At 55.5% G+C, this 14877-nt stretch overlaps 1 protein-coding gene across 1 annotated transcript in view; it reads left to right on the top strand.

Moving 5' to 3' along the window:
* Positions 1-14232, top strand: part of SCARA3 (scavenger receptor class A member 3) — a 34480-nt gene extending 20248 nt beyond the window's left edge. The window contains exon 6 of the mRNA XM_024568853.4: positions 12996-14232. Within this exon, the coding sequence (XP_024424621.2) occupies positions 12996-13447 (452 nt within the window). The 3' untranslated portion in view covers positions 13448-14232. The remainder of the gene's footprint in view (positions 1-12995) is intronic.
* Positions 14233-14877: the final 645 nt, after the last annotated feature.

Genomic DNA, 14877 nt, shown 5'->3' with positions numbered 1-14877 from the left:
TCATCTTGCCAGACCCAGAAGTACCTGATTTCAGGCAAAAATCCTAGTGGGTTAATCCAATCCCATAGCAAATGCCTGGGCAACTGGCAGTTTTAACGCACTTACAAACCTCTTTTGTAAAGGTGTTGTGATTCCTCACTTGGCCCGTCCTACACGTCTGGATTTTCACGTATAGATTTGTTATCTGAGCCACAGGGAGAAATAGGTAGGCCTTGGCTTTGGGAAACTCTGCCCACCCTCTCACTGGTGCTGTCAACCCTCTGCCTCTCAGGTGCCCATCATTCTGAGGCTACCTTCTCCTGCCTCACCCTTGCATTAGTCAGCGTTCTCCAGAGAAACATAACCAATAGGAGAGAGTGTAAGGACCTGGCTCATAGGATTGTGGAGGCTGGCAAGTCCAAAATCTGCCTGGCTGATGCCCCAGTCCGTCTCCAAAGACGAGAAGCTGCTGTGGAACCAGGGAGGGGTGATGTGTCAGTGCGAAGACTGCCAGGTCGGGCAGGAGAGTCGTCTTGCTCGGGGGAGCATCAGCCTTTTGCTCTATTCAGACCTTCAGCTGATAGGACGAGGCCCACCCCCACTGGGAAGAGCAGTCTGCTTTACTCAGTATTGATTTAAGTGTTAATCTCGTCCGTAAATACTCCTACAGACACACCCAGAATAATGATTGACCAGATATCTGGCCACCCCGTGGCCCAGTCAAGTTGACACCTAAAATTAACCATCACAGGTCCACCCCTTCTCACCTGGGCGCTCCTACACCTGTCCTTAAATCATACTTAGTCCCCAAAGGACGACAGGGACAAGGTCATCATCTCACCTGATGTACGTGACGCAACTATCTTATGTCCAACGGAAAACACACTAACCCCTCCTCAGGAGAGGAGGTGGAGTAATTCAGTCCGTTCACTCTTCTCCTTTTTGAATCGTTTATTCTATTACAGTTATCCCAGTTTCTTTTTTCCCTCTGTCCCCTTCCACCCAACCCACCCCTCTCGCCCACCTCTTCGCCTTAGTATCTCATAACTTAAATACTGTGATACAAAGTCAATACATCTTATAATTTACATGATAAGGGAATAAGAGAGGGAAGAAACATGTTACATGTTACATGATAAGGGAATAAGAGAGGGAAGAAACAAAGATAGTGTATGTATTAGATACATTCCTATATTAATAGCACAGTAAGGAAGAGATACTCTTGACAATTACAGCCCTCATTTCCCTAACTGGTCACATGTTCTCACCTGGCATTTGTAACTAACTACCTTCTTCCACCACCCAGTCCATATTCCCTTTGCCCTCAGCAAGCACCTCGGCTGGTTGTGATTCTAGGGTGACCCAAACCTTCATTCTTGAAGGCCCCTTAGTAGTCCTGCCTGGACTGGGTGGTTGTAGTTTTCCACTGACCTTAACTGCAGGGTATGGTGTTACTAAGAGACGTCCTAAGCGACCTCCTGTACCCCAGACACACACCTCCTGTGGAGCAGCAGTCCAGTCTCCCCTCGGCAGTCAGGCCCAGTCACCCCCTTCAGCCCAGCAACTTCTTTACCTGTTAGTTCCGAGGCTTGAGGAGCTGAGGGTGCCTGGGTGGCCATCTCGACTTCCCATTCAGTGGAATTGTTGTTGTGTCTCCTGGCAGAAACATTCCTCCCTTTGGAACCCAGGTCTCCAAGCCAGCAGGGCATAAGGTTGTAGGAACAAGAAGCGAGAATGTTGCTAGTGGGTCACTCAGGAAAACAGTACATGGTGCCCCTCCCATTTCCAGCGCGGTCCCTGGGCCTGTGAATCTGGCTGTCAGAGGAACAGCACCACGGGTTGGACACCGGCTCACGGCACACGCAGCCCTGAGTGTTTGCCCCCCACCCGGCACTGTGCCCGAGTCTTCAAAAGGCCGTTCCACCGTCCACAAAGCCAGCTGCTTCGAGATGATAGGAAACATGGAAATGCCAGTGAATGCTGCGGTCAGGGGCCCGTTGTCACACGACAGTTGCTTGAAGTGAGTTGCTTGATCAGAAGGCATGCCGTGTGCAACACCAGGATGGTGGGTGATGTAAGCGCACGGACGCTGCATTTGGCAGAAGTGTTGCATGCAGGGAAGGCGCATCCATATGCAGAGTAAGTGTCTCTTCCAGTCAGAGCAACACACTGCCCCTTCCAGGGTGGAAGCGGTCCAGCGTAATCAACCTGCCGCCAGGGAGCTGGCCGATGCCCCTGGGGAATGGTGCCATATCGGGGATTCACTGTTGGTCCCTTCTGTTGACAGGTTGGGCTCTCAGCAGTGGCTCTCACCACGTCAGCCTTGGTGACCGGAAGTCCATGTTGCTAAAACCATGAATAACCTCTAACCCTGTCACCATGGCCACTTGGTTCCTGAGGCCACTGGGTGCTGGCGGGGGGCTGGGGAAACGTGGACTGGAATCCTCAGATCAGGCTGTCCGACCCTCCTGATTATTAACACCCTCCTCTGCTGAGGTCGCCCTTTGGTGAGCATTCACATCGAACACACATCTTCGCGTGTTTCGTCCATTCAAAGAGCACTACTCACATACCTCTTCCCCAAATATCATTTCAACCAATTTCCCAATTGTGTTCCTTCCAAGTCCCTGCCCATCCAGCCAAATCATCGGCCCCAGACTAGGAATAGCTGATACACAGTAGGTCCTCAGTTAATGCTGTCGATAGGTTCCTGGAAACTGCAACTTTAAGCAAAATGATGTATAACGAAACCATTTTTCCCGTAAGTTAATCGATATAAACAAGAGTTAAGTTCCCACAGCGTATTTCTGGTCACAAAAACATCACCAAACTTCTAAATGAAGACCCAAAACATCTCTAAAGTTAAACACTGAAATAAGTGTGAGCTCTACATACATTGGAGAAACATGAATAAAATCAAGTAGGAAAATGATTCCCAATCTGCTTAGTCCAGTTCAGGACTGCGGGTGGCTGAGCTTCTCCCTGAAGCTCTGGGAGCGAAGTGGGACCCCACCCCGGACAGGACCTGCTTCCACAGCAGGACCACTCGCACATCCACACCCACGCAGACTGGGACCACGTAGAAACGCCAGCCACCTAACGTGCACGTCTTTGGGGTGTGGGAGGACACTAGAGCCCTGGGGAAACCCACGCAGACATGGGCAGAGCGTGCCAACCCCACACGGACAGAGGCCCTGGCCAGGACTGACTTTCTCTCTGACCAACATGATAACAAAACGACATGAATCAAGGGCCTGTCTGACCATTTCTCCTTCCAGGCAGACAGAACAGCCAGGTTCACAACCAAAAGTCCTGCCCCCTGGGAGGCTGTCCCTTCACCACTGTCCTTCAAGGGGGTCCCAGAGAGGGGCTGCGGGGCTGCAGCTGTCCACTTTGAGGTGATGCCTGCGTGTTGTGCAGAACCCGGACTGAATCTTCTCCTCCCCTGTCTGCTGACTCCAGGGCACACCCCATGAAGGCAGTGTCACTGGGGTGGGGACCATGGACAGTCAGGCCACTTCTTTATACAACTTACTTGTGTGCCTTTGGGGCCTACTCAGCCCCAGTCGCCTGCAGACGCTGCCTGTCTGGGTGGAGTGCGGCTCTGCACGCCCAGCTCTAGGGGCAGCTGATACTCAGATCACATGGGGACGTGGCGGCCCACGGCTAAGCACTCAGTCTCTACCCAGGCCTGGTAGCAGGCCAAGAACTGTTTCTCAAAAGGACAATAGTTATCCGCAGAGGGTAACGGTGCTTTGCCCCCAAATCCTAAGGGCTTGCACTGCAATTTACTTGTAGGGACCCACCAAAGGCCCCAAACAGCACCCCTATCTGCCACGGCCACTCCAAGCACAGATGGACCTGCTGGGTCCAGTGACCCAAGTGGCAGAGCGGCCTGTGTGGCGGCTGGGACCTGCTGCAGAGCCTGCTCTTGTTCTGGGCCCCACTCAGCACCAGCAGCTTTCTGGGCCACTCAGTAAATGGGCTGGAGTCTCACACCCGAATGAGGAAAACGCTAAGAGGCCCACTGGCTGTGGTGCCCGCTTTTTGATTGTAGGAGGGGCCCGATGCAACCTTTATTCCTCACCTCTGGAGGGATATCTGAATGTGCCTCATCCACGGGGCCCCTGGAGATTTCACCAGCGTGGCAGGACCCTGAAATTTGTCAGTTTGCTCCCCACCCTCCGACACCTGACTGTCTTACAAACAAAGCTGTGCCAGAGGGAGCTGCTGTTTGCTTGCTCACTCGGTGCGCTCAGCGTGATGCCATCAGTGTGCTGGACCGGTGTGGTGTCTTGAGGAAGAGAAGGGAGAACAAAACCCTTGTGACCTAATCATGACAGAGGCCTGCGGCGATGGCAGTCCTGAGAGGCCGGACAGCGGGGGGCCATGCGGGCAGAGAGCACATTGCTGCTGGCGGGCCTTACGGACGGGGATGAAAGGAGCAAAAGGGCATCTGTTAAAAGTAACTGAGTGCTGGGGGCGTGGTCATCTGCTCAAGCCCTGAAACCACCTGTGGCACAGCAGCTGCAGTGGGACTCACCCCCTTGTTAAGCTTGCAGAAACCCTCTGTCTTTCCCGGAACCTGTCACTCTTCTGCCCAGGCCAGAGAGGAGAGGTGGGTGGGGATCACTGCGCCTGCATCCCTTAGTCCTGACAGCGGCACTAATCTCTGCCGTCCTTCAGGAATGTGGTGTCACTTTGGGTCACCAGTCTCCTAGGGAGGGGCAGTTCTGCCTCCCACTTGGCCTTTCCCACATAATATCCCTCCTGCCACCGGCCAGGGGACCAATGTGGGGATTCTGCCAGCTGCTCGGCCTGTCTGTTCCAGTTACACATTCCAGAACTGCGGAATCACCCAGGGTGACGTTGGGGACTCACTGGGCCCATGTGAGATGGACTTGAGCCACACTCCATCTGGGGTCACAGTGGCATCGGGTGTCCCAGAGTCAGTGTCAGCTCAGAGCCGGGGTCCAGCAGCCCCCAAGGCCTGATTATTTCCTTTTCCCCAACGCGGTGACCCCGGGGACTGGCCGTAAGCCCCTTGGGGGAAGGCTGGAGGAAGAGTCACAGTGTGAATATTTGGTGGTGTCCTGGGCTCCTTCATCAGGGGACCCACCTCCCTTTTGCTCAAGACGCGCTGGGTCTGCAAACTGGCTCAGGTCTGAGAATGGACCGAGGGCCACGACTGTGTGTTTGAGACTCAGACTGGACTTTTTTCACGTGACCTAGAGCTGTTCTGCTGACATAGAGCACGTGAGACCTCAGTTGGGTCCCTTCCCATCTCTGCCCTCGGAGCACCGTGCCCAGTGAGCTGACCCGCAGTTCTGCACACGGCACACTGTTCCACGTGCTGCTTCGGCTCTCGGTCCATTCAGAGCCCACCCCCGCCTTGCCCCTGGTGGTCGAGTGCCCCCATTTGTCCCCACTCCCCCGGGGACCCACTTACCCCCACTGTGTTCAGGTTTCCGAATTCAGTGCCTGCCATTCCCACCATGAGGTCTGGCCCAAGAGAAAAGCGGTCACAGCTCTCCCAGGATGCTGGGTTCCCCTCGCAAATTTATTCCTTCACAAGTATGTCTTCCCAGGGTGGGTGCCCAGGTCTGGAATGACAAACCCACTCCAACATTCCAATCCCCCTAAGTCTTTGAATCCCTTCCTCTACCTGCACTAGCCCCACGCAGGTGCAGTTTCTAACTCACTCTCTGTGGGTCTTCTTTAGGGCCATGTGTCAGCCCACCAACCACCAAACTGCTAGCCCTTGCTGGCTCCCCAGGAGGCACCTTCAGATGCCTATCACCTTCCCTTCATGTGTGTCTGTCTCTGGATCCAAACTTCCCCCTTTTATGAAGACACCAGCCGTATTGAATGAGGGGCCACCCTAACGACTGCATTTAAACACAATTACCTGCAAAGACCCAATTTCCAAGAAAGGTCATATTCCGAGGTGCTGGGGGTTCGTATTTCAGCATATGAATTTTGAGAGGACACAATTCAACCCTGAACAAACACCATTACTTTTTCATTCTAGTCCTTCACAGCAATAGTGGTAACCGTTTTTCTCCTGGAAAATGGCCCCAAAGACTCCTAATCAGGATTCCGGCTCACGAGGAATTGGTATGGCTGTAACCAACCCCCCTGGACCCTTCCCCCAGGAAGTGCATGTCTGTGGGAAGAATGTTCAACCTAAAACCATAGCAGCTCTTGGCTCTGGAGAATAGGATAAGTAGCCACACAGATCTGGTCATTCCAGAACGTATAGTTAACATTTGCGGGAGCCGCACATCTGGGCCCAGTCATCCAGGGAGCTTTAGGAGGAACGAGGGAGGGCCCCACTCTCCCGGGCAGCTCAGACTTACACCTGACCTCTCTTGTTCTCTGGGTCTGTTTATGCACTTAGTATCCAACCTGTGTTGTCTTCATTTTTGCATTAGTGAGCATTTCTACTGCCACTAGGGATAATTTCTTCTTTAATCTAGGTTGGTGGTTTGGGGGGCTCATGGAAGAGCAGATTTTGTTTGCCTATTGCCATATTTTTGTAACAAAAGCAGTTACTGAGTATTTCCTTGGCAACTGAAATCTTCCCACAGAATTCCCCTAGAATGTGGATCTGTGCGAGGTCCAGAACACAGTGTTGCAATCAGGGCATTAGTAGATAGCTCTTCTGGTTCATCTTCTAGTCATTTGCATCTTTGTTACAGTCAGCCTAAGAACAAAGGAAGTACAGAGCGTTCTGTGCCGGGCAAAGCGCGCTCACACACTTCGTTTCATTGTGGCCTCACAGCAGCTTTGGACCGTGGACCAGGTGTTGGTGTCTTTACTTTACAGAGACGTGACCTGAGACTGGGAAAGGGTAAGGAATGGGCTCAAAGTCACACACTAATTTAAAATCCTGACCCCTTGCTGCGGCTCTGAGAGGCACACGTCTAGCGTCCAGGCAGAAGAGGAGACCCTCAGAGCACGAGCTTGTGAATACCAAAATGGCATTTCTGCTCAGTCCTGTTTCGGGTGTTGGAGGGTGTGGGGCAGAGAGTGGAGGAGAAGGGGGAGAGGGGAGACCAAAGGTGTTGGCAGGGGAGCTGCTTGAGAACCTCATGCTAAGTACAACCTAACCCTAGTTGTGGGAGGTTACATTTGCTGGGGTCCGGGTAACAGCAGCGTTCTCATCAAAGGACCTTGTCTTCGCTGGAGAGTGAGGTGGGACACCCGTTTGAGCTACCTGTGGTTCTTAGTTCAGCCTCTGCCTGTTTGCTTAGTTTTTATTGGTCAACATTCCCCCAGGTTGTTAAATCACCACATGTAAAAGCACTCATATCGGAAAGACAATTTTAAGGACAAAATGTCCCTGCCTCCCTACAGAACTTGTCACTCACTCATTAATGCAGACCTAGGTGCTGCCAGGCTCTAGCAATGGGGTCTCCCGTGGCTGGAGCCCAGCTGCTCTCTAGATTAGAATAAAGAGAGTGGGGGCAGCAATGGCCACGGCCAGAGTGGGAGGTGCCAAGTGCCTGTGGCAGGGCCGGGACTCTCAAACTGCTTGGCAAAGGGGCCTGGCTTCTAACTTGCTCTGGGTCTTTAGGAGAATCACTTAATCTTTCTGAGTCTCTGCTGTTTGTTTGTTTTCTCTATAAATGAAGGGCTAAGACCAGCTGTTCTCAGACCTCTTCCAGCTCTGTGATGAATTCTGAACCTCCATTTGCTCAACAGAAAGCCTGTGGTATTTCCACAGCGTTTGTGCCTCTGAGAATATTTCTCTCTTCCTACCCTGTCGGATGATTTCTGTGTCTGTGCTAGACAGTGTTTATAGGAATCGGGAACTGGAGACAGGAAACCACCTATCACTGCTTATTAGGCGAATGACCTTGGAGGAAGCTCTTGGCGACTTTCAACTCAGTTTCCTCATCCACAAATGAAATACCTGCCCTACCTGTATCTTATGGGGTAGTTGTGAGTATCAATGTGGACACGTTTTTGTAAAATATAAAAGGTGTCCTAATGGAAGGGATGACCCTGACTGTAATTTGCTTGATGGTGGGCTCCTTGTCTTCCTCCTCAGACACTCAGCAGTGCACCTGGCCCTTGGACGGTACTCGGGAAACGTTCGCTCGGTGGATGTGCAGATGACGGCATGAACAAAGGGCAGGAGCCGAGGATGGGCAAGAAGGGCGAGGCGTAGAGGGATTAAATTTGCGATCTTGTTCCATAAGCGCCGTCCTCCATCCTTCTCCCACACCCAAAGGGTTTAGGGGTTTACGTGTTAGAAAGGGGAAACCGGAGAATGTCGCAGTATTTTGTTGTTTAGGGCAGAGGAGCTACTGGGGAGGCAGCAGTGAGGAAAGCGCCCGCAGCGGAGGCTTGCTTGTTGCTGAGCGGCAAAGATGACTGATGGGAAGGAGGACCGTGTACACTGCGGTTGGTGCCTGCCGGAGACCTGACTGTGATGTTGGCCGATTTCTGATACACACTTACTTCTAGGGTGTGGTCCTTGAGGCCCCCACCCTCCCCCAGGTTGTTGGCCTTGAGCTCTCACCAGCCCACAAGACTGAATAAATGAAGCTGAATGCTCTGCTCAGCTTCTCTGCCCCACAGTTCTTTGAGCAAATGCACACACTGTTTCCTTTTCTCCTGTTCTCCTGAATCTTGACCCTGAACTTCGGCAGCCCTGAACTGCAGCCCCACTGAAGCTGCTGAAAGCCTTACTCAGCTTCTCAGCCTGACAGCTGCAGTCTTCTTTTTGGCCTCCCAGCCTCTCGGCCCAACCCAGTACTAATCCACAAACGTGGGGCTTAGTTCAATGAGTCTGCCTCCCCCCTGGGATTTTTGGTCTTTGAACTCTCTCCAAAGCCTTCAGAAAGCTGCCGTGGTGTTTTCATCTAATGATTCTGTTGCTCTCGGTGGGAGGTTTAGTCTGTTACAGACTAGGCCATTAGAGGTAGAAGCGGAAGTCCACCAGTGTTTTTTCTCAGTGCTCCTCAGGTGACAAAAGCCCCGAGAGTTCTGGACCCAGGCCACTGTTCTCAGTGAACAGAGGGACAGAGCCTTACCCAGCCACCCAGTGTGTTAATATCAGAGCTGGGACTGCAACCCAAGGCCCCCAAGTTCCAGGTCAGTGTGCCTTTCATGGCACCAGGCTGCTTCCCCAAGAGGCACCCCTTCTGCCTCCATGTCCTTCTGCCCTTGCAAGCTGGCTGTTTCTTTGGCCTCTCCTGCCCAAGCACCTTCCCACCCACTCCCTATTCCCAGTGCAGACAGGGCCAGGCCACCTTTTTGTCCCAGACATGCAGTCAGCTGTGGCTGTGCCCCGATGGGCCAGGACGGCCTAATTATAGCCTCTGACTTCCTGCGTAATGATGGGCCTCCACAGGAGGCCTGGGCGCTCTGCTGCCGCCCCCAACTCCACAGCTCATCCTCCACTGCTTCCTTTGCTTCCTTTGCCTGAAATGCCACCCACTGCTCACAGTAGCACTCGGTCCTCCCGTCTTTCGCCCTCCAGCTCTGCTGATACCAAGACCTTATTCCCGGCTATGTCAGGGGCACCCTGTCCTGGAGAGTGTGTTGGTCAGCCTGCGTCCATATGCCTTCCGCCTGTGCTAACCACTGAGCTACGGTTGTTGACTTCCTCCTGGCCAGACCTAGGTCCTGCCCCCTCTCCACTCTCTGACCGCATGATTCATGGTTGGCCCAGGAGGGACAGGCGGAGGCAGGGCTCACCTGAGTAACATAGTCCTTCTGGTTACCCCTTCCCCTCCCTGCAGAAACCCTCCCCCTCCTCTGGGCAGCACCAGGGCTGGAGGGTGGGGCGGTTGGGGAAGGGCCACGGTGTGACTAGGAGCACAGGCAGCCTGGTGGGGAGGAAGGAGACAGGTTTCAGAGCTTCTCAGGCCTGGGTTCAAATCCCGCCTCTGCCCCTTACTGGTTGGTGATCTTGGGCAAGTTGCCACTCTTTGCTCCACGGTTCCTCATCTGTAAAGTGGGGTCGGGATCTCCACGTACAGTGCTGGGGCCGTCGGGGAGACCAGTGGGCAAACGTTCAGTGCTCTCACCGCCTTGCCCCTCTCTGAGAGAAGGCAGGTCACGGAGAAGTTGGAGAGTGAGCAGGGGCTGGGTGGGTGCACCCTCCGGCCTGTGACACAGACGCAAGGAAGGCCCTGTCTGCACCCCAGGCATCTGTCAATAGCTCCCAGAAGAAGCTGCCCCACTTGATGTGCTCCAGGCTGCTTCCTGGGACCCCTATCTGGGTTCTCAGAGACAGGGTCAGGGGTGGCAGCTGTGGTGTGGGTTGGAGAGGGAAGTCACCCCTTCCTCATCGTCCTCCTTCCACTCACGCAGGGGGCTGCAGCTCCCAGGAAAATGAGGTAGAGTTGTGACCCAAGCTTCCGCACAAACCTTTACCCAGGGCACGTGGGTGCCCGGCCTTCCCCATCCATAGAAGATACGAGAGCTTCCCCAGAAAGGGGAGCCAGAAAGGGGAGCCAAGGGGCCTGGTGGGGAAGAGTGAGAGAGAGGACATAAAACCCTTAGAAATGCTGTGTCTGGCTTCTGCGCCTCTCAGGGGCCAGGGAGGAGAGGCTGCGGACTGAACACGGTGGCATGGGAAGGAACGGGTAAGAGTGAGGAGGAGAGGAGGGGGTTCCAGTTGGACCTGGCGCCGGGCAGGGCATCCTTGTGGAACTGAGACTTCTCAGGCTCTTCCTGAGTCGAGACTAGAGATGGGGGATGTGGACCATTCATCCAGAGGACAAGAGCAGAGTCCACAGAACTGGCTGTAAGGAGAGAGAGTGAAGAACCAGGGAGCTGGGCGCAAGCCCTGGGAGCCAGTTCCTAGAGCGGGCAGAGCAGGAGCCTGAAGGAGCAGGCCAAGGAGCAGGGATGGAGCCACGGCCCAAGGAACTGGTATGGCTCTCAGTTTTATAGGTGAGGGCTGAGCTCGGAATGGCCCTCCATGGCCTCCTGACTCTCGTCGTCCCGCACAGCCTCCAGGGCTGCATCGGCTCTGAATGCTCTGCTTGCCCAACCTCAGCTGGCCCCAGTGCCAAGAGCAGAGTTGGGGTGAAGACAGGGCGGTGGCTTTGCCAGTTCCCAGACCATCCTGCCAGGCTGGGGTTGGGGGCAGTCCCTGCTCAAGCATCTCCCTGTGCCCCTGTTGTTCTGTGTTGTTCTGGCTGCCTTATGGGGGTGGGGGTAGGGGTGGGGCTGGCTCTGGACCAGAGGGCAGGTCCTGCCTTGAGCCGCTCCCTGGCCAGGGCAATGCTCACCCCGCCTCCAGCCAGCCCGATGCTGGCAGGCCACATGAGCCGAGCCCATGCAGGGCCACATCCCCGCTGTGCGTGGGAGGCGGGCATTGCAGGCGGCGCAGGGAACGGCTGGAAGGTTTTTGTTGGCCCTGGTGGGGCTGACTCCCTCTAGGTTCTAGTTTCCAGTTTGCATGGCAATAGAGGACGGTAACACGGACACTGTGTCCCACTCAGACACACTCTGGGAAGGAGACAACAGGGGATTGGCCGGGGTGGGGAGCGTGGGGGAGGGTAGCTTGGCAGCAGTAGCATCAGCCGGGGAAGGAGCCCTGACTCAGAACTGGACCACAGCCAGTGGGGAGGCTCCAACCCCTGTCATACAGGACCCCTTCTCTCTGAGAGGCCACCTGGGTGCTGGCTTCCACTCGGGGACCTCTGGGGATATCACTTCACCTCTCTAGGCTTTGGTTGCCTCCTCTGTGAAGTAAAGGAATTGGACTGGCTCCTACCCAGCTCAAGAACTCTAGCACTCTCTCTGCCAAGGGGATGATGTAACAGCAGAGTTCTCGAAGAGAGCTGACTGTGGGCACTGGGCTCTCTCTTCCAGGCCAGCCCTGGGGTCCACAGCTCCCCCCACTTCTATGCCGAGGCTGCTGAAGAAAGCCAGGCTGAGCCCTGGCCTCACGAGAGCTAAAGCTGTTCTCCACGCTGCCGTGCTCGCCAGGCCAGGCAGCCCTCTTTCCTCTGCCCCGAGCACTCTGACGTGCCTTGGGCAGAGGATGGCTACCCTGTGCTTTGCGTCCTCAGGGTCAGCACAGCTCCAAGAGGTGGTGACTAGCAGGCCTGTGCAGCTAGAAGGATATTAAGGTCCTCTGAGCCCTGGCTTGGGCACTAGACTGGGCTCTTTAAGGAAGGGCCATGTCTTCATCTTGGCGTCTCCCCCAGGCCCCAGGCCAGAGCTGGGTGGGAGCAAGGGTCCACGGCTGTTCAGTGAATCATCCTCTTCAGGCATATACTGAGCTCTCTCCCTGCTGTGTGCCAGCCTCCCGGCCCAGGATGGAGGATGTAAGCCAAGGCCCTCACCATCTTTCTGGGGTTCCACAGTCTAGCAGGATCCACCAGATAGGCTCCAAGGGTTTGCTTTCTCTGTCCTGCAACTTCTCTTTCTACATGCCAACTAAAGTATTCAGAAAGCAGTAGCCCCAAGATCTCCAAGAAGAGGCTGGAGTAGTCAGGGTGTGCTTCCTGGAGGAGCTGTCCTTTTTCTGGGCTGTTATTACACTGGGAGGCATCTGCTTCTCATGCTTCACTTATTGGCCTTGTCCTCCATAACACCTGACTTCATTCCTGGTCCCAGACCCTAACAGGTCATACTCAAAGCCTGGCGTTGGGATTGGGGTGCGGGGTGTGGCGGGGGTGAGTGTAGCAAACGAGGACCACGAGGAGGTGTGGAAGGCCAGGCCAGCCTCTGGAGCAGGACAGCTGTCCCGAACCTGAGTGCACGTGGAGAGCTATGGACAAGTGTGCCCACCGTGCACCAGGCCTCATGCTGGGCACTCGCATGTGTTATCTCAGAATCCGTGAGTATTCCCATCCCTTCTTCACAGACGGTAGGGCCAACTCAGAGCGGTCGAGTCGCGGGCCTGCAGTTGGCAGACCTGGGCTTCGCATCTGTCCACCCCGTGGGTGCTGCAGAGCCCCTGCACTGCACCTCCTTCCTGAGGGAACCTCGGAGACCTGCACCTCCTGGACTGACCTCTCCCCTCTTCTCTCCAACCCTAGGTGCCCCTGGCCCTCCAGGACCAAGAGGACTCAAGGGAGATGTGGGCGTGAAAGGGCCTGTTGGTGGCCGAGGACCAAAAGGAGACCCTGGCAGCTTGGGCCCTCCAGGCCCCCAGGGCCCTCAGGGGCAGCCTGGGGAAATCGGACCTGTGGGAGAAAGGGGGCCGGTTGGCCTGCGAGGTTTCCCAGGCCTCAAAGGCTCGAAGGGCAGTTTTGGAACTGGAGGCCCGAGAGGACAGCCAGGCCCCAAAGGGGATGTGGGACCCCCAGGGCCAGAGGGGCCCCCAGGGTCTCCGGGGCCAGAGGGGCCTCAAGGAAAACCAGGGATTGCTGGGAAGACAGGTTCACCAGGCCAGCGGGGGCCCGTGGGACCTAAGGGTGAGCCAGGGATCCAGGGTCCCCCTGGCCTTCCTGGGCCCCCCGGCCCACCGGGAAGCCAGATCCGCTACTGAGGAGGGTCCACAGTCCCAGACACTGCCACGCAGAATGCCAGGGAGGGGGCTCAGGGCAGAGCGAGCCCCCAGAAAGCCTCACTTATGGACAACTGTGCTCCTTTGATCCCGAAGGGGGTGGCCCGCAGGCCTGCCCTTGCACCTTTGGGCTCCCTAGTAGCGACTGTACCATGGAGAACAGCCCCTCACAGACACACACACACACACATGTGTGGACACACAATGCAGTTCCCTGCTGGCCAGGGGGGCCAGCTGGGTGTCCCTGGCTGGGCAGGAGGAGAGGGCAGAAGGCTGCCCTCTCCTGTGACTGAGCCAGCCAGGGAGATGGCTACCTCCGGAGGGGGTCTTGAATATATCCTTGAGTTGGTGACCAATGTCAGTCCTTCCAGCATCTTCACACCCATCCTGGCCAGTAGTTTCCTGGGGATCCCAGTGGTTGAAAAGACCAGGGAAACCTTTACAGAGGATTATGGTTCCAGCCCTAGGGCCAAGGTGCACTCAGCAGCCCGCAGACCTGCCCCCTAACTGTGGGAGCAGAGACCTGGGAGCCACCCTGTCTTGCACAGGACAGAGGAGTCCACCGCAGCCTGCAATCTCGGGCCCTGCGCACTGTGCCCCCAGGAGTTCAGCAGTTTTTTCCATATCTCCAGAAAATTCCTTGCTTCATCCTTGCTTCCACCTGTCAGGAGAGTTCCAGAAGAAATCTAAACAGGAGTTTCATCTGTGCGGGGACACTTGCCAGGCATGGGAGCATTCTGCCAGAGTGGTGCCCAGCCCATGGAAGGCTGTGGTCACTGGGCTGCCTAGAAAACTGTCCCCTTTGCTGTCTATTCCTGGGGTGGGCCCTTGTGTGGTGGCTGGGGGAGGACTGACCCCTGATAACAGGACAGCCCTCCCTTCTGCACCCAGATCTCCTGCCCAGTGACCACCACCCCCCAACCCCTCTGTGACCCAGAATGGCCCACGACCTCTCTAGGAGAAGCACAACTGAACGAGGAGGGACTGGCCTGAACATCCACAAAAGGCTTCCTTTGGACGTCACCCCTCGCTCACCTCTGACTTGCTGTACGCCCTGGCAGAAAGGAGCACAGGGAAGTTCCCCACAGGCTCAACTCGCTGTGAAGCGGCCCTGCCTTTGTGTTCCAGCAGAGCCCGACCACCCCTGGCGTGGGGCATGGAGCTGTCTCCCCCCAGCCTGCCTCAGAGACTAGCCCCCCTCCCCATTCCAACTGCCTTCATGCCACCTCCCCACTCGTCATAGATGTGCAACTGGCTTGCACGCCTGCCCATCCCACTGCCATTTAATTCTCCTGTCTGCATATGATATCGGCAACGTAGCATTACTGACTCAGTAAAGAGTTGTTTCCAGGAGAGGGGTGTCTTCTGGTTTTTTCTGCTCGACTGGGCGTGGTGCCTTCAGGGCCTCTGCC

This window comes from Desmodus rotundus, chromosome 9, assembly GCF_022682495.2.
Source record: "Desmodus rotundus isolate HL8 chromosome 9, HLdesRot8A.1, whole genome shotgun sequence".
In the NCBI taxonomy this organism is placed as follows: Eukaryota; Metazoa; Chordata; class Mammalia; order Chiroptera; family Phyllostomidae; genus Desmodus; species Desmodus rotundus.
The sequence above is the reverse complement of the archived record's forward strand: the minus strand, read 5'-3'. Positions and strand labels throughout refer to the sequence as shown.